A 24,969-nucleotide genomic window follows, 5' to 3' on the forward strand; every position below is an offset into this window, starting at 1 on the left:
CATGTATACACAGGACAGAAGTAACCATTTATGTTCGGTAGATGTACAGACTTTACTCAGTCTCCTGACGATGACTAGAGAAAGCTAGTCGAAACATTGAGACCAATTCAAGAACTGACTCTGCACTAGTGCAGTTTATTATGATCCTATGAGCTAAGGTCCCACCAATTTTCTATTACCTTCCGCCCAGGTAGTACATGTAGTTAAAAAGCAGAAGTCTCAAGAAATCCAATAAATCTACTGAACGGAAGTAGTACCCGTACACACATCGTGTTATCGCAAACCAATAGGTGTACAATGAAGATTGTACATGTACAATGGTGGAAGGGTACTGCATGGAGGAAAATACATGTTGTAACTCCATGATGATACGTGGCACCATAGAGCTGGTGGCACGTACTGTAGTTGAAGAAGGGGGGGTGGGGGAAATGCAGCATATGATGTGAATCTAAATATCCGTGGCAGTGCCAGAGTGCATCCAATCAATTAAAAATGTAGCAACACAACAGTTTTTTACTCAAGTTGACATATTATGCACTTTCTGGAAGAATGGCTTGTTGCCATTTGCACAGACTAAGCTCCTGCGATGCATAACAAATGTTGACATGACAAAACGATAAAAGCAAATGCTATTGTAAAAATAATATGATGTCATCTGCACAGGCTTGTCATGAGGTGTTGACATCATCAAGTCATCTGTCTATTGACAAGTAAATGTATTTCAGCAGAGAACAATACTGACACATAGACACAAAATATTGTCGGCAATCAATTTGTTTTTGTATCACACCCTTTTAAAAATATTAAGGGCCGAATTTCATGGAGCTGGTTTTAAAAGCACAACATTTTTGCTTAAAATACAATCAGGCCATTTTCAAACTTTTATTTTTTGATGGCTTATGTCTCTCCCAGTCTCTCTAGAGGAATTCCCTGATTCCAGTAGTACATTTATTTGCTTTCAATACAGTAATTGGGCCCTGGTCACCTGAAAAGTTGCATACAGGGCTTGACAAAATTCTGCTGCAGTAAAAAATCTGAGAGGTCTACAAATTACATGTACACCTGTACAAGCCCTGACAGTCTGGTGGATTCCACCCACAATTTGGAACCCTGGAAGAGATGGCTTGACAACTCGTATCTCTCTAGAGGAGACAGGACAGAGCCTTGAAAGGTCTAATGACAAGCTCATCCAGGAGTATGGTCTTCTAGAGTGAGTTAATTAGGATGTGACAAAGCAATGCCAATCATCGCCCCCACACACTGTCAGTGCAGACAGCAACAAATCCCTCGTACATGGAGTACAAATTTGTCCTTACTAAGAAACAACTTTCAGAAAATATGAAGAACTTGTCAGCCAAACAATTTTCTAGAAGATGGTCAACTTCACATTGGGAAAACAAATTAATTGGGGCATGCCTGCTGTCTACTGTACATGTACATCTGTAAAGTTTTCAGAAAATCTTTTCAGTCCTCTTATTGTGTAAGAATATGTACCAACATGCCTCAATCTGTCTACAATAAAACTAGACTTACTGCATTTCCAGGAAATGCAACAATGCAGATTTAAGCAGGTCTTGTTTACCCACTGTGGTTACATGTAGGTGCACTGCACTGAAGTTCATTGACAAGACACTGGGTAACAATAACAGAGAGATCTCAAAGAGTTATCAAGAATGAGTCATGGAGTTTCAAGTTTGTGATTGGATGTGGTGGGTGTAAACATGTTGGTAACAGATTAGTAAACAAATTTTGCACATACACGTACATGTATCCACGCAAGAGTGCTGTTATACTTCTTGAGTAAATTTGCACGTAATACAGTCACCTAAATCTTGCAATAAAGCCAGAATATTGTTACAGAACGTACACACAAAGTACATGGTCTGATAGTGATACTTCATGGCGGCAACGAAAGTGATTGCCTCCATGCCCCCTGGTGATTGCCTTGGTGCCCTTAAAATGCTCCAGTAAAGATTTACAATTTCCTCATAGGGTGCCCTTTACCACAGAGAAAATGCCTTGCGTGGTGCCCTTGCCCTTTCACAAACGAAGCATAACTGCCTGCAAGTATAATGTTATAGCCGGACACAGTCTGGACACATTGTACACCATGTTACATCAGTTGTAATGACATGTAGGGCCTACATTTCTCACTTCCAAAACTCCCTTAAAACACATCTTTTCAGACTGGTCTTTGAACACATCTGAGATTTCTTCTAATGACCTGGACCGCTTTGAATGTGTATCATACAGAGAAAGTGTGCCTTACAAATGCTGTGTTCTACATGTATTTATTATTATTATAGACCAACATGCCTGCCCCTCCCACCACCCTAATTAATTACTACAATACACCATACAAAGAGCGGTGGATTGGTAACTGGGTTGGTCAGAACCATTTCAAAATTTTTAACACATTGAATATTCTGAAAGGCCCCCAAGATGCAGTTTGTCTGTTGTGTAAACAAACCTTACTACACAATTGATCTGCACTAACATGAATGACCCAGGCTAGCATGGATCAATAAGAGCCCATTGACCATTACTGAAATTGCCTTCCCTAGTCATAGGAAGTTGTTTTCATGTCAATAGACACTCTCCTATGCTCTAAACGATGTCAACATTTCTCCGAAAATGCATGATCTAGACCATTTAAAGGCATCGGGTCACTATAAAAATTGTTAGCATAAAAACTTACTTGGTAACGTTTAATGGAGCTGTTGATACATGTATACGGTATAAAACAATCAACTGTGAGAAACAGCTCCCTCTAAAGCAAACAAGTTTATGAGAAAGAAGTAATTTCTCACTCCAAGATTAAAAGACTAGTATTAGCCTGTTCAAAGCCTTTTATTACTATAAGGCATCTGAAAGTGAAAGCACACAAATAATTTTGTGCAACAAGGGTGTTTTTCTTTCATTATTCTCTTGCAACTTCAATGACCAATTGAGTCCAAATTTTCTCAGATTTATTATTCTATGAATAATGTACATGTTGGGATACACCAAGTGAGAATTTACTGAACTTTGACGATTAGAGCCTACCAAAGGTGCCCAGCGCCTTTAAGGGAAACCCAGTCACTTGTAAACATGTTTTTCAACAGTCTACTTGATTGTGGCATCGGGGCATACATCGAGACATAATCTAAACTGCTCCAGAAATCAGGTCAAAGAAAACAAGTAATGAGCACAGGCCTGAATATTAATTACAAGTCATCTGGAGGGGGAAGTCATTGTTTTGTTTGATTGATTCTCGATAAACACAGCAAGCGCAAGGAAACATGGGCAGACTTGACATGAGCTGTGTTAATGCACTCTCTTTTCAACTTATCTATCCTGTGGTCCGACTCAGACTTAGTTTCATATTGGGGCACATGAAATTAAGGCCAATGCAATTTGGAACTGGATACATTTTATAAGTAGTGGCTGTCCAAATACGCAACTATTTAGGAGGGAAGATCAAGTACGGTACTATTTACACACAAGTCAGGCGAAGTAAAATAAAGGTGATTTGTTCTATACATAGTACAGAAAAGGTTTATTTACAGGTGTACTTTTTTAAACAGGTCAATTGTGAAAAAAAATTGTTTTTTAACTGCTTTCTTAGTGCAGATAAGTAGGCCTATTGTCACACAATACCTGGAATCTTCTGCAAACATTTGATATTTTTAAAGTACTGTAGTCTGTGAACAGTGCCAGTTGAATGTAAGATTACAGTAGGCCTGATACTTCATGATGACAACAAAGGCGATTGCCTCCATGCCCCTGGCCTTGGTGCCCTTGAAGTGCTCAAATTTTACTATTTCCTCTATAGGATGCCCTTTACCACGGAGAAGTGCATTGATGCCCTTGCCCTTTCAAAACAAAGCATACGGTAGGGCTAGCATACGGAGTCCCTAACCTTTTACAATTAATTACATAGCCACACAACACTAACATGTAAAGCCTCACCCTTCTGAGAAAATGTTTAAAAGATAGGCTTTTGAAAAACACCTTTTGAATAAGATCTATTTACATAAAGTAGCACTTTGTATCAGGATTTACAATACTAACAAGGTGATGCAATCAGCAATGAGTCATGTCTCTTTTACATGCCTTACTCAATGATGGCCTTCCATCTAAATACACACAATTTTTGTGTCTTGCTTTTGCAAGGAAACAAGGGAAATAGTAGTCCCACACTTCACTGCTGGGCACCACTGTAAGACAAAAAATGTACGGATGTTGTCCCTGTGCACAGACACCAGCATGAACTCAAGTTGCAGACAAACTAAAGCACTCTTCATTTGAGATGTTAAATTTGCATCGAGATAAAGAATATTACTTTATTTTATTTTATTTTTATTTATTTATTTTTTATTTATTTTTATTTATTTTTTTTTTTTTTTTGGGGGGGGGGAGTTTTTACCCATACACCGATGTGTGTTAGCACTGTATACTCAGTACTTTCCCCCGAGTCCTGTGAAAAAAATATCACAGGCATGTTACTCGAGTGGGAGCCGAACCCACGACCCTTGCAATTCTAGAGCAGTGTCTTACCAACTAGACTACTGAGGTTGCCCGGGAGCTAGAGGCAGTTCGAATCCTATGTTTTGGCATCTTTATTCATCAATGACACAGCAATTGTTAGCTGATAAATATAACTGCTATGTATACATTGTTCATCAGTGGTTTCAAACTATTGTTCAAAAAATGGACACAATAAAAACAAATTATTGAGGCTGTGCACTTCTTGGTTTGTTGTTAACAAACTTTGTTACATTATTTCAGTTCCAACACTTTAATTTTGAAGTTCTGTTTTCGCCTCCACATCAACCATGCCAACCACAAGCAACAGCAGGCCCATCTCTTTGAAAGAAGGTCATCAACAAACAAACCAATGAACCCCAGAGTGGCCTTGACCTACTGATTGCTAAATCTATTACCATGGAGGTTGAATTGGAGTGTAGTTATGTGTTGTTGTGAGCCTGACCCAACAACTGAGGTCAAATTTCTGTCAAAAACCCAACAGTCAATGGAACATGTCATCACCCTGACCTTAATCAGTTCACAGTTGGTCAATTTGTTTTGTTACTGGCTGCTTGACTGGACAGTTTCTGGGAAAATGGTCCTAGATTTCCTGTGAGTTGGAGACTAGCTGACGTCAGTGAGAATTGTCAGAATTATTATCCCCTGATAATAAGGACACCGGGTCATGTTTTATTGTTAGGTCGGATCATGTCTACGTGGTGTACGTGCTGCCTTCCACCTAAGGGACTGGATGAATCACTGTGGTGTGATGTGTGTACATGATTGTTCACACAAAATAAAGTCACTAAAAAGCCCTTTTCACACCACAGCAAAAGCCAGGCTCACTTGCTTAATTTTATCATGGTTGCGAAATTACACCTGGTGTGAAAGGAAAATATTTGTATACTGTTGAAGCCCCAGGCCTGAATTGATCATTATGGTACAGCTACAGCCCCTTTAAACCGCTGACACTAGACAGCGACATCTGAGTACAGTGCTCATATTAGTCACAAGGATGTGGCACAACGGGATTTGGCATGACTATAAGATATCTGGGCCAAATAATTAAAGTGCAGTTGCATTAAATGTTTCAGTTGCACAATGTTTTGAAAATTGCATTTTTAGCACAGAATAAGTTACTGAAATGATGAGCAAGCGGATCTACTGGCAATGCAAAGAAGTTGGTTACTTTTAATATTATTAAAATTATTTATTACATGTATTTTAAGCAGTTGTTTTGTTCTTCTTACCAAGACTCCAGGGTTTAGCAATAACAGCAAAAAGTATGATGCAATATTCTCATGGGTCTTTTTTTGCACAGCCACAAGCATTGATGGTGGGAATTTACTTTGAAAACAATAATTTGAAAATGAAATGATGTTTTGTTAGTGGCCTTTTTTAGAGTAGTGTAGATTAGTAGTACGTAGTGTTGACCAGACTGACAACAATTTATTGTTCGTTGTTGTAAAACTATCTAGTTATGCTATTCATTCTAGAAATAGAATGACAAAATAGTTTACTTTCAAGTTTTATTACTCTTTAATTTAGGATAGGTAGGATGGTATTTAAAACTTTAATGAAAGCTAACAATTTACACGATTAGGCAACTGATGGATGGTTTAGTTAAAACATGGAGGTAGCTCCATCATGGTTAAAACATGGAGGAACATGGTCATGGTAGTAAATGTTAAAATACTTTACCATTTACCCCATCCAAGATCCAGAGTAGACCACACACACATCATGCAGCACCCCCTGCAGTTTCGATCCGTGGATTTTAACATTTAACATGTATTCCCAATGAGCTAATTGTGTTTCTGCATACAGCGTGTGCATTGCAAAGAAATGGGCGCCATTCATTCATAAACACTCAGTTGTCACTTTCTGCCTCAACGACGCGAGAGAAATAGCAGAGGAAGATACAACATTGAGGAAAACGGTACGAGTTGTTTGTTGACAATGACAATTTTGATTTTCAACACTCCCTCTCGTTTTTATTTGTAAACATGTTGCTTTCTTCTTCTTAATTTTAAATTAAAAACGAGGTATAAAGAATAAACAAGACTTACCAACACTGAAAAGCATTCCAAGTGGACTTGAGTAACCTCTGGAATAAACTCTGTTTTTACAGCAAAACTGAAGCGAAAGTGTGACCAAAACGAAGCTGTGATTACGGGACAAAATTCATGTATACAAAACTACAGTGTCCCACCCACAGTATAGTACGTGTTTATCTTCATGCATTACGATGCGCATGTACAACGTTGTTCACTCATGCAGAAAATGATGACATCAACACGTGAATTTTACAGCGCCCTCTAGTGAAATAAAACATTCAACGCATTTTAGCACTTTTTGAATAATAGCTAAAGTGTACTCTTTCATTATTTTTATGTATGGAGGCATAAGAAATGTCCTAAAGCCCCCTCATGACCTGTTCCAACAATTAATTCACACTAAATCATCTTCCGTTCCATTGAGAATTCTCAATGGTAGTCATCATAATTCTAGAATTATGATGACTATAACCATTCCTCCATGATGCTATAACCCCCCCTCTAAATAAAACACTGCCGCCCCCTCAAAGATCCCCAAAAAAGTTGAAAAAAGGCTGCTCCCCTGACACAAACCCACACAAAAATTAAAAATACCATCTCCCCCCCCCCCCCCCACCCTCAAAAAAATGGTTTAAACTAAACTGTCCTTGGCATAAAGCTATTATGGCTCTATCTGGGCGGCCAAACAATAACTCTGGAACAGAGAGAGACGTAGTTTGTTCCTGCTCTTCAATTCCTTGTATAACAGTTTTAGGGCTGTTTCGGTACTTCTTCATACCAGAATGACAAGTAGCCGAGGACTCAGTTTTATTTAGGGGGAACTGAAACTGCCCAATTCACATTCAAGGGATCTGTCCTAAGTAGGATTCGAACCGGGGTCCACATAAACAAATAAGAGCATCACCCGGATCTGGCCTTCACTCTTCTGCTTTGTGAAACCATCGAGGAAGTTGAACCTTCTGGCTCACTTTTTGATTTTTGTTTAAATTTTTTTCGAATGAAATACATGCAGTGTCTGAGGTATACGACGGCGAGCAAGAGGGAGTGGACATTTAAAATTGCGCCACCTGTTGAAATAAACAAAACCTTTTTACGTGCGTGGGGACTGTATACGAGTACTACATACTACGTTTAGTTTGCTTACGTGGTGTGTGTGTGGGCCGGACGTGTGTGTGTGTATGCAGCTCAGTTAGCATTTCAGCATTAACAACAGTCAAACAAATTCGGGGACAATGCAGGTAGTCAGCCCGTGTGTAAAACACCAACGATGAAGTTTAAATCGTCGAGTAAAATGTGTGGTTTGTGCTGTCCTTTCTCCTTGGAATGACCGACAAGTATTCCAGAATGGAAAGGGGCCAAAACTGGCTGAATTTCAGAGTAATCATGTCGTTCATTTGTATAGCGACATGCAACACTGCAAACCAGGTACGTATACAAATGTACAAATCAATGGAGTTCAATTTATCGATGTCAAATCAGTGAAATCAAATGGATGAGAAAGTAGCAAGTACTAAAGTAGCGTTTCTTTATGAATTCAAGTTGATGTGCTGGCTAGACACGTACTAGGACATGTAGGAAGGGTTATCTTTACAATAATTTAGTTAATATACAATAAAGTGTAACAATAATCCCACCCGAGTTGGACCCAGTAACTCATAACTGAACTGGGGCGGTGTACTATTTTTTTTTAAGTTGTCATTATCGGTCGTATTTTTTCAAAATGTTGTACTTAGTATGACTGGTATTGCAGTAATGACAACAATTTTGGAAAATTTTCTGTATGGCCCCACCACTTTTTCATTCAATATGAAATAATTATAGTATCTAATTTACCTTAATGAGATATCCCTTTTTGTAAAAATGAGTGAAAAAGTGGTGGCGCCAAATGGAAAGTTATCCAAATTTTCGTATATACAGCACTCCAGTTACTGGGTCTACACATGAGTAAGTGTGTCTGTGTTTTTTTTCTCTTTCACAGAACTCTGGACAGTACTGAGGACAGTGCTGACACACATCGGTGTATGTAAAAACCAAAATTAAATACCCCAATGAAAATTTAAAATCTATTAAATGATTATCTTTTTTCTTTTCTAGATGGAACATGATGCATCTGGATTTGCCGTGGTGTCTTCCCAATCTCTGGTCGCGACACTCGACCATAGTTCGGATAATTCGGATTCTACAGACTCTCAACACATCCCTGACACTAACATGAAACCGTCTCCTTTGGAGATTGGACCAGTGTATTCCAACTCCCAAGAGGCGGCTGAACACAAACCGTCCTTCACAAGATCTTACTCTCAAAACAGTGAGCACAACTTAAAGACTTCCATTGAAGAAAACTTCCTTAAAAACTATTGGATTAAAACCCGTCAGCTGAGTGAAACAATCAAATCCAAAGTGCCTGTTATTCGTTTTTTATTACACAGTCGGAGTGAAGATGATAGTTTTAGGAATAATTTGCAATCGCGGAAAATTCGGATAGGACAGAAGAGACTAAGACTTAGGAGAGAAATCCCTCCTGCAGAAAATTCCATTGGTATTTCTGTTACCAAATCAGGACGAACTACAACTGAGTCGCATACAGAAAAGTCAACTACATCAGAACGGGCTGCTACAAGTACTAGTTCTAATGACTTACAAGTCACTGGTAAAACCGATAAAGTGTTAAATCGCGAAGTTCCAAAGTTAGTCGATACAAAATTGAAATCAACTGTTCCCGTATCCGGTCAAAACCCTGAGGTACCTGAAAAAATATTGGAGCTAGAGGATCCAAATAACATGACAACACTTATGAATAGCTCCGTCCAAGTTACAACAGTATCACCGGTGAGACAGGGTACCAGTCAGTCTGGTACCAAGGCTTTAACCACATCGAGTGTTGAGGTCACATCAGAAAGTCAAGTCGACATAGATGGTAACCAGAATTTGGCCGAAGACCAAGAGGTTGTACCACAGACTTCCATATCGCCAAAGCATACCTCATCAAAGCAAGAGCCAAACGAACCAAGAACCACCCAACCTCCTCAAACGAAACCCCCTCCTATATTAACAACTTCCACTGTTCCAAAGTCTTCCAAAACGACAGTTCCCATGACAACAAACAACATTCTACTGCTGATCACAAACGACACATCCATAGGTTCACAAGTTGAAGATATTCATGAACGAATGTCGGACAATGAACTTGATTCAGCCCTCTTGCAGACGAATGATGCATACTGGGCATTGGGAAGCCTTACAACAGTCTTGCTGTTGCTCACTGCTGCAGTGTTGTTCACTGGTCTCTGGAAAAAACGCAATCACATGTCTAATCCTATCTCTGACGTGACCTGCCACCCTAGTCCAGAACGGAAAAGGAAGAAGACCGATCTTAAAGGTACATTATCAAGGACAAACAAAAACTGCCAGTAAAACTGTATTCATTTTCAGTTTAACAGTAAACTTACTAATAAAGCAAAATGAGATTAATCATCTCTTTGTGCTTGTCAAAAAAACAAAAGTTTATAAACTTGTAGCAGTTTTTCTCTAATTTTGGTTTTGTAAAGGCATTCCTCGTCCAGTCAAAATGGAGAGCCAAAAAGAGTTGGTGGCTATGTTCCCCAGGTGACAGTGGATCTGTTCCTTGCTCCATAGTTTGAGAGCCCGAATCAGTAAAGTGTGGCTCTCACCTATGTACATGTAACTTGAAGTGGCCGTCCAGCCTAAGGATGTTTAAAAAAAAAATGTTAAAAAAAACATAAAAATAGGTTGAGTGTTTTTTTGCGTTACATAAATAATGTTTATCATTTGTATAATGTTTTTATTTTTGGTTTCTGTTTTTGTATTGACTAGATTTTCTAAAGAAGAAGTTGCGGCACATCAAGACTTTAAACTTAAAGGACTCGCCTCTGACAGGAAGCATGGAAATGAAGAAGTACTACAACGGCAGACGCAATGGGAAGAGTAATGGTGCATACTCCCATAGATACGACACTGTTCCACTGTTAGTGGGGCCAGATGATGAGGAAGAAGATGAGTTTATTGAATGGGAACAATGTGAGAAGGATCACTCGGTGTGACTCCAGGCCTGATACTTCACAGAGGCATTGCCTCCATATGCCCCCTGCTCATTGCCGTGGTGCCCTTCAAATGCTGCAGTAGATACAACACTATTCCACTGTTAGTGGGGCCAGGAGTCGTTGTGGAAGATGAGATTGTTGAATGGGAACAATGTGAGAAGGATCACTCGGTGTGACTCCAGGCCTGACGCTTCACGGATGCATTGCACTAGTTCATATTTCAACTGAAATGGGATGCTTTTCAACACTGAACTAGTCAGCCGGAACACATGGCATTTGTCCAGCGCAAAACTGTTAAAGACAGTGGACACTATTGGTAATATTGTCAAAGACTAGCCTTCACAAATGGTGTATCTCAACATATGCATAAAATAACAAACCTGTGAAAATTTGAGCTCAATTGGTTATCAAACTTGTGAGATAATGAAAGAAAGAAACACCCTTGTCACACAAAGTTGTATGCATTAAGATGGTTGAGACCTCAAGTACTAAACTTGAGGTTTTGAAATCAAATTCGTGGAAAATTTCTTCTTTCTCGAAAACTATGGCACTTTAGAGGGAGCCGTTTCTCACAATGTTTTATACCATCAACCTCTCCCCATTACTCGTCACCAAGAAAGGTTTTATGCCAAACATTTATTTGAGTAATTACCAATAGTGTCCACTGCCTTTAAGGAAGAATGCTGAGTTGTAACACAAAGCGTATGCTGGTCTTTGATACATGATACCAATGGGTTGTCCTGTGCTTTCGAAACTTTCTAACAGAACCCGAGATGCTTAATTTTTTAGTCAATATTCTTGTTGCACATTCCTTCCATAGGGCTAAATGCAAAACAAACAAAATTGTTTGCTTTTTGGATGATTGATCCAGTGCAAGGATATTGACAATAACAACATCTCAACATTTGCATAATTGTACTTATTAATACATTAGATTACACATGTGTACATTGTGTGTTTGCTAATGTTTAAGGTATTATACAGGACCGGTAAGGACACAAACATTGTTTAATTCGAGTCTGAACGCTTTACTGAAAAAGTTCACACTAGAACCATTTGAGCTGTTTCTGATGGTCAGGCATGATGTTTCTGATGGTTCGAATTACCAATCGCTGACCAGGGCCTGACTTCATAGAGTTGCTTTAGTAGAAAATATTGCTTGAAATTTTTCTGCTTAGCAGGAACGAGCAAGAACCAGTCACAAATTATTCTTGTGACATTGTGGTTTGGCTGGTAACCTTATCCTGTTAAGGGTAATTTTACTAACCTGCTTAGCTTCTTTAAGCAGCTCTGAAATTGGGCCCAGAGTGGAGTAATGTTGGCATTCGTTCAGTAACGGGCAATGACAGTATTATAAACAAGTCTTTTTCAAGTGATTTTTCAATACACATAATTCTCAATCAATTTCAATCTGCGTAAACAATCATGCTACATGTACATGTATGTCACTTTAACCATGGAGGTAGAAATAGATCTACCTCCATGCTTTAATCATAGAGCAAGGACAGACTTCAACTTCCTAAAATTATGAAGCTGTTGTGTAAAGATAATAATAATACTCAGGATGATTGGTGTGTATTGCCAGTGGCAAAATTATTCTAAGTAGATTATATATCATCAGCTTAGTGTTTGATAATGCAGTCTTTCATTTTAGAGGGGCGCCGAGGTCAAATTCTTTGATGCAATCATTTTGGGGGATTAAATATCGGGGAAATAAAGGCATAGGGCCTAGTTTACACTGTAAAAATTGTACAGATGCATCAATATGAAATGTGATGCCATTGGATGGTTTTGACGTTAAAAGAAATTGTACTGGAAAGGTATCAATTCGGCATTTGACACAACATTAACATAAAGTAAGGTTTGCGCAGTGGTATCTTTCCTCCTTACCTTTCAACTCTATGTGGATTGGGTTTTCAGTCCCAACCAGACTGCGTGGGTTTTTCCTGGAATAATTCTCCGGGGTTTTCCTCCCTCGTTAAAACTGAAACATCCTTTCTTGTCTTCTTTCCACTGTTCTTAAGTTCGCTTTTCTGAGAGTCCTTGGCTTCACAACCAGAATAATTTAATTGAATTAAGGTTAGAGATTGATAAAACGGTTTCATAAGGAATGTACATGTATGTCAATTAGAAATGAGTGCATCACAAAACTGAAATTGACCTTGGAGTCCCTTCTTTAAAGACATTGGACACTATTGGTAATTATCTAAGACTAGTCTTCTTACTTGGTGTATCTCAACATATGCATAAAATAACAACCTGTGAAAATTTGAGCTCAATCAGTCGTCAAAGTTGCGAGATAATAATGAAAGAAAAAACACACGAAGTTGTGTGCTTTCAGATGCTTGATTTCGAGACCTCAAATTCTGAGGTCTCGAAGTCAAATTCGAAAAACTGCGTTACTTCATGCTATCAACAGCTCCCCATTACTTGTTACCAATTAAGGTTTTATGCTTATTAATTATTCTGAGAAATTACCAATAATGTCCACTGCCTTTAACACAAATCGGCACAAAGATGAGCAAACTTGTAACTCAAATATGTGTGTACCTATTTTTTCTATCAAATTGAGCAGGTAAAACAAATGTTTTTGAAAAGATAATTTTTTAAAGTATGTGTGTGCAATTCTTAAGACTTACAGTAGGGTCATAAATTGGTATGGTACATGTAAATACTCCAAAAATTAGTGTCCGTTAAAACTTACTTGGTGACGGGCAATGCAGCTGTTGATGTATTTAAACTATTTTGAGAAAGGATTACCTTTGGATGAAAATATGGTTTGGATAATTTTTCACCCAAAAACATTTGAATCTGAGAAAACATTCATGTAGGAATTATTTTTTTTAGCTTTCAGTGGGTTATTGTGTTTGCGCATTCTGCGCCTAGAGATGCGGTCGGTACCCGCTGTCTACACGCTAATTGTGGACAAATCCGAAGTTTGTGTGAATAGTACATTAAGTGTAACAGCTTTTTGGTGTTTTATCAGCAGGTAGAAACTTTGACATTCACATGCGACTTCTAATTAAAGATTTCTTTATATTGTTTTGCCTATAAATCAGCATTAAATTGACAAACACAAATCTATGACCCTACCTCTAAGTGTACATGGTTTTGAGTGATAGATACACAATGCAAGCATGCAATATACAATATAGGGATTGCATGCATTGTGCTTCAATTATTTTTGGGCACCAATTCATTAATCAGAGTAAATATATTTTATGGTTTGAAAAGGTAATACAGTTCTGATGACTTATTTTTGTGGGCTGAAATTTTCTACAGTAAAAAACTTCAAAGGAGGACTGTTGTCATGATCATTGCAGGTCTGTAGCTAGCTGTTCATGAACTCAGTTACAGTGTGAGTGCTTGCTGTCCTATTAACAGTTTGTGGTGTGCAACTACGTACATGTACATGTAGTGCACAAGCACCCAGTAACTGGGCCAGAGTTCATAATGGACCCTTTTCATGAAACGCTAATTACACTCGCGCATATGTACAGACCCTATTGGTTGGCAAACGTCATAGAGTTGTGCACTAAGCAGACATTTTTGCCAACCAAAATGTAAGTGCGCACGCGCTTTGTGCAATTTCCATTTCATGAAAAGGGTCCATTCCAGGAAGTGACATGCCTGCCATGATCATGATGGTAGTCACCATTCAAGTACCTTTTGTATATTTATCATTGTCTTCCATGCTCATTAAAATCTTTCTAAAAAAAGGAAAACCTTTGTGTTCAAGAGTTCTTTTTGTTTTGCCCCCCCCCCCCCCAATCCTCCATCAAAGGATGTGTACATGTAGGCCAGTCATTTCAGGAATCAATTCCTTGTAAATAAATTGGTCTTAATGTTTCAAACATAGCTCTGCATACCTTGTAGGAATAACGAGCGCTTTCGGATTTCCTGACTAGTGATCTGGATATGCTCTAATTTGAGACAAACAAGAAGAGAATTTCAGTTTTAGACATGATATTATAAAACAAAACAAAAAATCCCTTAAGTATAAGGTCAATCAGTGCAAGCCGGTCAATATTGTGTCTATATTTATTAATAGATGCGAGGACAATCGTTCGTACGTAACATTGTATTTTGCTTACTAATGACTAAAACCCAAAACAAAATCAGGTTTCTAAATCAAGGTAATACTAAAACTGATTATTAAATTCAGAAAAAAATCTCTTTGTGCAGCGGTTTATATTGAACCATGATACACACAGGGCTGTATACTTCGTTTTTGAAAGGGCAAGGGCACCAAGGCATTATTTTCTCGGCAAAGGGCACCCTATGAGGAAATTGTAAATATCTACTGGAGCATTTGAAGGGCACCAAGGCAATAACAAGGGGCAATGGAGGCAATCGCCTCCGCTGCCTCCGTGAAGTATCAGGCCTGCATACATGTAGTTTTGCCATGTGGTTTAAACACATGCTAGTTTTGCAGACTGCACCAACTACGTGTACATGTACATACAAGTAGCACCACCAGTTACTACTGTTGCAGAGGAAAACTCTTGCACACACACGTAAAATTAGTGCAAAATGTTGCAGATTACTCACAAATGTGGTTCACTAGTGCGACTGATAATTGAACATACAAATAAAGTAAAAGAAAAGCCCCTAAACAGGACATGAGAAATACCAGCAGAAGTACTGCAATAGTAAATGAGACATGCTGGCTCCCTCAATCATTAAAAATAATAGTCTTTTGCCTGTAAATATGCAAATAATTTACCGCAGTTTCGCATCATTGATTTTTCAATTCAGTAACTGGTAATCCTTTTTTTGTCAGAGCCATTTCCGGTATTAAGCATTTGAAATATTGAATGACGTGTAGAGAGCGATTCTAAAAATAGTTTAATTGGTGAGGAATATTTCAACAGATGTTTTTTCTTGTTATTTTGTTTTTAAGGGAAAGATTGAATCAACCATGTTGTAAGTGCAACAGTTGGCTTTATTGTTGATTCACAAAATATCAATTGTGCTTTTGTAACAGTTAATGTACTTTATTGAGTTAAAATGTGTTGTTTGGAAATAATAGACTAGTTGGTTAAGTTAAAGCCATTATACACTTTCGGTACAGAAAAAAAATAAAAGTTCACAGATTTACAAATAACTTACAGGGTTTACAGAAGGTAATGGTAAAAGACTTCTCTTGAAATATTATCCCATGAAATGCTTTACTTTTTGAGAAAACATTAAAACAATTATCAATTCTTGTTAACGAGAATTACGGATTTTAGTAAACACATGTCACGACACGGCGAAACGTGTGGAAACAAAGGTGGGTTTTCCCGTTATTTTCTCCCAACTCCGATGACCGATTGAGCCTAAATTTTCACAGGTTTGTTATTTTATATATAAGTTGTGATACACGAAGTGTGGGCCTTTGGACAATACTGTTTACCGAAAGTGTCCAATGGCTTTAATAATACTCAATTTGCATTGGGAAAACTGTTAAATATGTTTTTTTTAATTCTATTAGAACTTACACTTAGTCTTGTTTGCTATTTACATAAATGAACGACACATGAAATATTTGTTTTGTACTTTTCTGATAACAGTATTAATTCAAACTCACAAAATAGTATCCTCCATTAAAAAATGATTACAATATTAAACCTAAAAGTTTGTACATAAAATGTTACAAAAATGGCTTTAATCCTACAGAGACCATTATTTTAAACACAAGGAAGTCTAATAATATGTTTTTTTCCAACTGCCCTTCTCTAAAATTGTCTAAAAAATATTTTTGGTTTGTTTTGCTCAAAAAATTATCAATAGTATGTGAACTTGGGGAAACATTGCAAATTGTACCACTTGCAGCACGCAGCTGCTATCGGCTTGTGGCCACTATGGGCTTTTTAGTACAATCGGCTTATGGTGGCTATTAGCATTTTGTACAAGAGGCTTGTGGCAACTATAGGCCTTTTAGTACAATCATCTTGTGGTGGCTATAAACATTTTGTACAAGAGGCTTGTGGCCACTGTGGGCCTTTCACCTTGTGGTGGCTACTGGCATTTTGTACAAGAGGCTTGTGGCAACTATAGGCCTTTTAGTATAATCGGCTTGTGGTGGCTATAGACATTTTAGTACAAGAGGCTTGTGGCAACTATGGGCCTTTTTAGTAACTCCACTCATGGGCACTAAGGGCATTGTGGTGAAAATGGCTTGTGACCACTAATCCTGGTCCCAGCACTTGTGGCCACAGCATGTTGGTACAGGCGGCTTGTGACCACCACAGGTTGGTACAGGCGGCTTGTGGCCACAGCATGTTGGTACAAGCGACTTGTGGCCACAGCATGTTGGTACAAGCGGCTTGTGGCCACAGCATGTTGGTACAAGCAGCTTGTGACCACCGCATGTTGGTACAAGGGGCTTGTGGCCACAGCATGTTGGTACAGGCGGCTTGTGACCACCACAGGTTGGTACAGGCGGCTTGTGGCCACAGCATGTTGGTACAAGCGGCTTGTGGCCACAGCATGTTGGTACAAGCAGCTTGTGACCACCGCATGTTGGTACAAGTGGCTTGTGGCCACTAGCCTTCCGATACAAGCCGCTTGTGACCCCTATAGTCTTTGGAAGCTAAATGAAAACGACACTTGTTTGAGAGTTGTGCGAGTGGCTTCTAACCTGATTACGGTGGTAGAGCTGCATGTATGGCAGACATAGAATCTATGAAGTCTGTAATGATGGATTCCCCTTCACTCTGACTCTGATTCCAATGCCTTAAGGAATCAAGAACTTGCTGCTGACAGGAGCTCCCGATATTCTCAAACTGAATTTAGAGAGAAAACAAAAAATAAAAAATGAGGTGGTTTCGGCACTAGCTGCAGTCGGATCTCCACATTAACATACATTAAAGGTAAAATAATAGAATTCAATTAAATTCAAGTCAATACAATTTAATTATTTATTCATCATGCCAGTACAGTATGAAAATCATTACCTCGGTTTGCACATAAAAATATACTACTGACTACACGTATTATATTTAAATAGTAATTCTATTATATTTAAATAGTATTTCTTTTGCAAACTTAATATAAAAATGGTTGGATTTAAATTCACTTGAATACAAAAGTAGATAATCAACAAGATTGAACTGTACACATTTTAAAAACTTGAACAAAGAAACCAGGCAGGGCAAAAAGCAATAGCAGATGATACATTCTAAACAACTAAAAGATTATGCAAAATGCATAGGATGCCCTAGGCAACACCCTATAAGCAGTGAAATAGACAAAACATTATGTCCATTATTTGATTAAACTTTGAGGGTAATTTTGACAATTTTATGCTGAACAACAAGTACAGACAGATTAAACAGGACAATACCTGTTTATTAGTGCTGTTTTGACTTTCCTGTACCGGTGGTAGTTTTAAAATGTCTTCCTTCTCACCCTGCAGTAGTGGATGAAGCTGAAGAGATCAATATGTACAGAATTAATTACTACTTATCATCCAAACAAGATCGTAAAGTTCAATCATCCTTCTTGCAAAACAAGTTTTTCATAAATAAATTTGCAACGAATAGTTCGCATCAGTCGACTTGTGCTCAATTTCTGCGAAACATCCGCTGCGAAAACAGGCCTGAAACGTAAAAATTCACTTAGCATTCGCTTTTGCAGGAAGTATGAACCGGGCTTAATGCTTGATTTTCTCATTCAGGCAAACAAATCTTATCAGTTTCTTATCTCTGAAATTGGTCAGCGATGAAACAAGCGACTAAGCGATTAAGGGTTAGAGTTAGGATTAGGGTTGGGAAATCAAACAGTTGCTTGGTCTATGGAACTAGGCTCGTTAAAGGTAAGGGTTAAATTTAGCGTTAGGGTTCTGGCTGGTTACAAATAAGGGTAAAAGAAGTCAGGGTTACTGAAGCCAATGTGCTTTTACCTTTTTGGTAAATTCTTTTCGGTTATTATCACTGCTTGTCTGGGCAGCTTCCAATTTCTCTACCTCTTCTTCCTGCAGTTCCATCGATCTATAATTATAAAAACAACAGTATCTGCCATTTAAAAGAGGATTGGATCTAATCATGACCCAACAGTGGTCAGCCTGGCATTATTTGAATTACAATCTGATTTCTCAACTGTAATAAGTGTGGGAACAACAAAAAGCAAGTAAATAGGCCCACATCTCTCCCACTTCAGTCTCCTGACTAAAGCAAGCTAGTCGAAATGTTGAGACCAATTTAAGAACTCACTCAGCGGTAGTGAAGTTTATGACGATCCACTTGATCTACTAAAGCTAAAGCAGTACTCCTGGCCGATTTTCTAACCCCCACCCAGGTAGTAGTTAATAAGCAGGACAGTTCTAATCAGAACTGAGCAGTCTCACGAACTCCAAAAATCTACTCCACGGTAGTAGAACATAATAATAGCAAGACATGTTCTCAAAAGGACATAATCTATCTGGCAAGTAGAGACAAACATGATGTTACTACAAGCCAAGTATCTATTAAAGACAGTGGACACTATTGGTAATTGTCAAAGACCAGTCTTCTCACTTGGTGTATCTCAACATATGCATGAAATAACAAACCTGTGAAAACTTGAGCTCAATTGGTCGCCAAAGTTGCGAGATAATAATGAAAGAAAAAAAACACCCTTGTCACAAGAAGTTGTGTGCGTTTAGATGGTTGATTTCGAGACCTCAAGTTCTAAAACTTGAGGTCTCGAAATCAAATTCGTGGAAAATTACTTCTTTCTCTGTTTTATACTATCAACCTCTCCCCATTACTCGTTACCAAGTGAGGTTGTATGCTGATAATTATTTTGAGTATATACCAAAAGTGTCCACTGCCTTTAAAAAACAAGTTATTTGAGACTTACTCTTCTTGTAATTGCACTTCTTTGTCCAGACACTCAACTCGGTTACTAGTATCCACAAGAGCTGCTTCTAATGTACGCTGTAGTAAAGAATAAAATACAGTGTTAAAGACACTGGACACTATTGACGTCAAGAATTGCTTCGCTTTCGCAGGAAGTATGAACCAGGTTTTACTTTTAAAGACACTAGATACTATTGGTAATTGTCAAAGACCAGTCTTCTCACTTGGTGTATCTCAACATATGCATAAAATAACAAACTTGTGGAAATTTGAGCTCAATCGGTCATCGAAGGTGCGAGATAATAATGAAAGAAAAAACACCCTTGTCACACGAAGTTGTGTGCTTTCAGATGCTTGATTTCGAGACCTCAAATTGTAAATCTGAGGTCTTGAAATCAAATTCATGGAAAATTACTTTTTTCTCAAAAACTACGTTACTTCAGAGGGAGCCGTTTCTCACAATGTTTTATACTATCAACCTCTCCCCATTACTCGTTATCAAGTAAGGTTTTATGCTGATAATTATTTAGAGTAATTACTAATAGTGTCCACTGCCTTTAAGTCTGTTATTAGAAAGGATACATTGGATGCGTAAATGTCAACACTTAGTGTGTTTAAGTGACGTGTAACAGCGGTGTCCATGTTTTAAATGGCATTAACAACATTAACAACTGAAGCACTCAGTCAACATAGCGGAATGGAATGGTAGGCCAAAAAAAGGGAAAGTTTGATGAAGCCGAGAAGTTATACTTACTGTATGTTCTTCCATATCCTTGTAGTTTGGTTGTCTCTTGGTGGGCACTTTTAAGGACGCACAACTTGTCATTAATCTGGGTAAAGATGAATATATGGTGTTAACAAACATGCAAAGTTATGAAGAATAACTATGACATATTCATGCAGGTAAGCACAAAATAATAGTAGTAGTAGTTAGTAGTATTGAAATGTTATATATAGCGCACGTATCTACCAACAAGGTTCTGATGGCGCCGAGTACACAGTATATACAAACTTTCAGAAACAATATAGGTTATTGAAGTGATTAATTCTGAGACCCAATTATGTATCACCTTTTTTAAGGGTTTATACAAAGTGCTACAGTGCATACAGCAGCCACAGCCAGGAACACCTGTGCGAACCCCTTCTCTTTTCCGTAAAGTGCATTCCACTGGGTTCTTTTACATGCGTTACACAACACAGGGGACCAACGGCTTGATGTCCCACTCGAAGGACGAAATAACACTCAATCATTAAACAAATTCTATAACTACAATGAATAATAAATCGATCAACATGATGCATCTAATAACAGATGAATCAACTTTCCCTTGAAAGAAAGAAAAAGATATATAAATCAAAAAAAGTATTCAAAATATCAACTCATTTGCATGTTTAGCTATCCATAGAGCAATCAAACATTGTTATCAGTCAACAAGTAACAAATCAACATTGATTCTACAAAGTTAAAGCAATTGGACACTTTCTAAACAGAACAAAAATTAAAAAATCACAGATTTATAAATAACTTACAGGGTTTAGAGAAGGTTATGGTGAAAGACTTCCCCTGAAATATTATTCCATGATTTCCAACAATTGACTGGTCAATAATTCAAAAGATCAATTTATCAAATTATCAAACAAACCTGTAAACCAAACAATCAATCATCAAAACTGGAATGCATGTTATTTTTCTGCCATCTTTAATTAACCAGACATAGACAAGAGGTTCTCTAGAACTTTTTATTTGTTTGTGTCCGCTCGGTTACAATACCAAATAATAACAGTAATAATATTTATTATTTAAAAAAAAAAAACTTCCATGTCACAGAGATATCACAAAGAGCTGTACATAAAACATTATTAAGTTATTAAGAATTGATGCCAATAACAGCAACAATAATCAAGGCAGTGGACACTATTGGTAATTACTCAAAATAACTGTTAGCATAAAAACTTACTTGGTATTACTTGGTGTCAATTGTTCCAAATCTTTTATTTCATCACCTTACCTTTTTTTCAAGTTGTTAAGATGGTTTTGAACTTCATTGTGACTTGAGCTACTCGTCTCGTTCAGAACAATCCTAGTGAACAAAAAAATTGAAATCAATCAAACAACTGGTACATAACAACAGTCTTCAAGGAACGTTGGATTCTCTTAGCAATAAGTATACTAAGATTGTTTTTGTATAAACAAAAAGCAGTGAATGATCGCAATGGGGATCACTACCGGGGCCACAAAATGCAATAACAGGATGGTGGCCCCCGCAGCACAAGAAAACAACAGTCCTCCCCCACCTTGACTGCTTGGCCATGACACAGGATAACGAGAATAATCTTGAATCATTTTTATTAGGAACCACAATCAGGTTGGATTCGCTATAAACTACATCAACAATTACAAAAGACATCACATAAACTTTACACGTTAATAGAGAGACTTGTCTCTACTTACAAGATGGCACTTTCAGCAATCTGGTTTAAGAACTCTTGACTCGTCTTGGTCATTGTTTGCCACCTGGAGACACTCTGCGCTGATAATTGACGCTCCTGGAAGTCATCATCGTCAAAATGTTCTCTAGGACCTGCGACACATAAAAATAGTAGTAAAGTTTGTCTCGAGCCAATATGGCTCATCAACATCCTCATAGAGTTTCACAAATTTCAAGAGTAAAATGACCATGCCCTCTCAACGATGAAATTCCGGGCCTCAACTTATCAGACGAGAACTTGAATACCGTAAAGCGCAAGCTTGGCCTACATGTATAACCAGGCCCCAACTCCACCAGGCGCCAAGCTGAGCCTATAAAATTAGGTGCCAACTTCAGAGACTGGCATTCTGTATCCATTGGTGCTAAATGTCACCATTTTTCACTTACAGGATTAGTACCAATTTTTAAGCAAAATATTCTACTTTATACTTACCCGAAGAATGTGTACGTTTGCTTGGTGAAGTTTGTCTGGAGGAAGTTTCCTGAAGAGAGTAAAATATCATGAAGGGTAGGGTCATACTTTGGTAGTAACACCACAACAAAAGGGCTAGGAAGATAGCATAAACAGATACTTACTTACATTTGTATTACATAACACGTTACTGACAAAAATCAGAAGTCTTGGATTTGAATCCCACATGACTAGCCTGTGGATTTTCTTTGGCAGGACTCAGAAAAAATATAGAGTGTAGGGAGATGCCCTTTACCAAAGGAAAACTGCCTTAAGCCCAGTTCATACTTCTTCTGAATGCTACGTGAGAAGCAAGTTTTCTTGCGACACAAATTAGTAAAACAGCGCAGGCTGATTATTGCGTCACCAAAATTTGCTTTGTATTCCCAAGAAGTACACATTAACCAGGATTTACCCAATACACCAACAAAGTATCAGGCCTGAATATTGAATGTGTGAAGCATCCAACTGGTTGTATAATTTCAGAATGAAGTTAATAACAGTACTAGTTTAATTACCTTGCTTCTTCTTTTGGTTCCTTTACCCTTCTCAGCTTTTCCACTCTTCCCCCTGTCTAACGGGGCACCTGCACTCCATTTATCCTCAGCTGAGCCACCTCTCCTACCCCTACCCCTGCCTCGGACAGCGGTTTGTGGTCTCCCGCTAGTCGGATCACTTGCTCTGTCTCTGGAAGCACTTCCTTTTCCTCCCTGCCGCTTCCCAGTCTGTTCATCTGATGAGCTATGACGAGAGGCATCACCTGATGAGGGGTTACGCCTTGAGCTCAGATTCTGTAATAGTTCACCGACATCAGCAGATGATTTCTTTGTCTTCTTTTTAGTTGACGTACCTATTATTGAAGCGAAGGTATACAGTTGTTAATCACTCTTGAAATTATTGGCAATAAAAGTTTTGATTAGAAGCTTACACAGCAGCTTCCAATATTATTAAGCATCTTAAAAAATGTTCCAGTTTGAAGTAATGTGTTTAAATGTAAAAAGCTATCAGTTTTTATGCCCCAAAAATATGAATCTGAGAAGCGTTACATATTCACTCCTGGTTTTCAGCGATATCTCACAAACCCGCCCACCTTTGAAAAAAAATATATATATACAATCATGTTTTTGTATACATCTATCTATAATATACAGGGTTAATAAAACGATCAAATACTTGCTTGATGTACCTTTCTGCGTTGATGTTTTTGCTGCTGCAGTAGTGGTTTTCTTGCTTTGCCGAGGCATAACTGAGCTTCTTAGCTAAGTGTTACTCCTCTTGATGTTTGGTAATATCCCTATACTATAGGCGATAGGCTAGGCCTAAATTCACTGTCGTTCGATGATGGTTTGGGAGATACGAACTTGGGCTGCAGAGAAACAATTTCAATTTAGAGAGAATCATAAATATAGTTTGGTTGAATCACTTCCTGTATTATAAGTTATAACTTATAAGTTATAATATAAGTTATAATATAAGAATAAGATCTATAAAATAGTTGCGATAACGTAACCCTCCTCCTGAAGCGGCGAGAGGAGGGTAATGTTATCGCAACTATGAGAATATTGCAAATATTAGTTGATTTCCCACAAATCCCACAATGGTCGAAAGGCACTGTGGTTGGGAAGGAAAAGAAAGAGAACATAGTTGCGATAACGTAGCCTTCGGGAGGAGGGTTATGTTATCACAACTAAAAAAGTAAAACTATAGGGGAACAATTACACTGCTGCTCATGTCATGCTGCTTGCTTAGCCCACCTTGTTGAGCTGTTAATCATTAATGGCTCCGCTTTTACTATCGGTCTCATCACTGTCGCCACTACAATGGTGACACTGACAGTGATGAGACCGATGTTAAAAGCGGAGCCATTAACAGCTCAACAAGGTGGGCTAGCTGCTTGCTCAGCTGGCACCTTTCCTGTCCACCACCACAGCACCACCACAGCACAGCCAGACAGCAGTGCCTTTCGACAATCATTGCGCAAAATCAACAAGGGAGTATTTTTGCAACCGAACCAATTACAATAATACTACTAGTAATAATATAAATTTAAAAAAGACCTTTCTTTTGATTAAAAATGTTCCTTCTTCATTGTCAAAGTTCAAAAGTAAAATACAGTTCAACCACTCAAGTTTAACAGTAATAACAACATACATCCGTAAGCCCTATTTATAAAAAATAAATTAACTCAACAACAATATTTTCAACCGTCCATTGAGTTGACACTGTCAACGTACCAGTACCACCCTCAAGTTACTGAAGAAGATGTAAATAAAACAAAAGTTAAATAAAGTACACGACCAATAAAGTGACAAACTACCTTAAAAACTGAAGGTCGGATAGTGCATTTCCCCCAAAGATAAGCACGAAGTTAGGAGCTGGTTTTAGACTCGGCCCTCGGAAGCTTCTTGGTAGAGATGTTGTCTGCTCACGTTTGTTGTTAAACCTCGAGCTCAAATTGCTTTCTCGATCCATCCCAGTACCAAATTCGATATGAGTGAAGCGCGCTATTGTGTAAACACCTGAGGGTAAGGATACACAGCCACCAAAGACGAAGTCAACACAGTTTCTATTGGTTTA

General features: G+C 38.1%; 3 protein-coding genes across 5 annotated transcripts in view; 1 reads left to right on the forward strand and 2 right to left on the reverse strand.

Annotated features, from left to right (window-relative positions):
* Window positions 1–6,711, reverse strand: part of LOC139937986 (calcium/calmodulin-dependent protein kinase kinase 1-like) — a 58,705-nt gene extending 51,994 nt beyond the window's left edge. For both annotated transcript variants that reach the window (XM_071933306.1, XM_071933303.1), the window contains exon 1: window positions 6,579–6,711. The gene's annotated coding sequence lies outside the window, so the exon portion shown is untranslated. The remainder of the gene's footprint in view (window positions 1–6,578) is intronic.
* A 957-nt stretch (window positions 6,712–7,668) lies between these two features.
* Window positions 7,669–11,115, forward strand: LOC139938405 (uncharacterized). The gene is made up of 3 exons (XM_071933910.1): window positions 7,669–7,991; window positions 8,661–9,945; window positions 10,401–11,115. Exons 1-3 carry the CDS (start codon window positions 7,890–7,892, stop codon window positions 10,625–10,627), a joined length of 1,614 nt encoding a protein of 537 aa, XP_071790011.1. The 5' UTR covers window positions 7,669–7,889; the 3' UTR covers window positions 10,628–11,115.
* Window positions 11,116–11,278: 163 nt separating this feature from the next.
* On the reverse strand, window positions 11,279–24,886 carry LOC139938406 (uncharacterized). Of its 2 annotated transcripts, XR_011786150.1 has the most exons (13): window positions 24,710–24,886; window positions 23,579–23,758; window positions 22,911–23,242; window positions 22,375–22,423; window positions 21,905–22,034; window positions 21,462–21,533; window positions 20,207–20,282; window positions 19,454–19,530; window positions 18,516–18,603; window positions 17,958–18,041; window positions 17,253–17,397; window positions 14,497–14,550; window positions 11,279–12,674 (listed from the first exon to the last, which is right to left on the reverse strand). XR_011786150.1 is itself a non-coding variant. In XM_071933911.1 (11 exons), exons 2-11 carry the CDS (start codon window positions 23,634–23,636, stop codon window positions 17,257–17,259), a joined length of 1,107 nt encoding a protein of 368 aa, XP_071790012.1. In that variant the 5' UTR covers window positions 23,637–23,758; window positions 24,710–24,886; the 3' UTR covers window positions 15,552–17,256. The 2 variants fall into 2 exon arrangements, 1 of the variants encoding a protein (XP_071790012.1); XM_071933911.1 differs by lacking the exons at window positions 11,279–12,674; window positions 14,497–14,550 and having other exon boundaries at window positions 15,552–17,397.
* Window positions 24,887–24,969: the final 83 nt, after the last annotated feature.

This window comes from Asterias amurensis, chromosome 6 (genome assembly GCF_032118995.1).
Source record: "Asterias amurensis chromosome 6, ASM3211899v1".
NCBI lineage: Eukaryota > Metazoa > Echinodermata > Asteroidea > Forcipulatida > Asteriidae > Asterias > Asterias amurensis.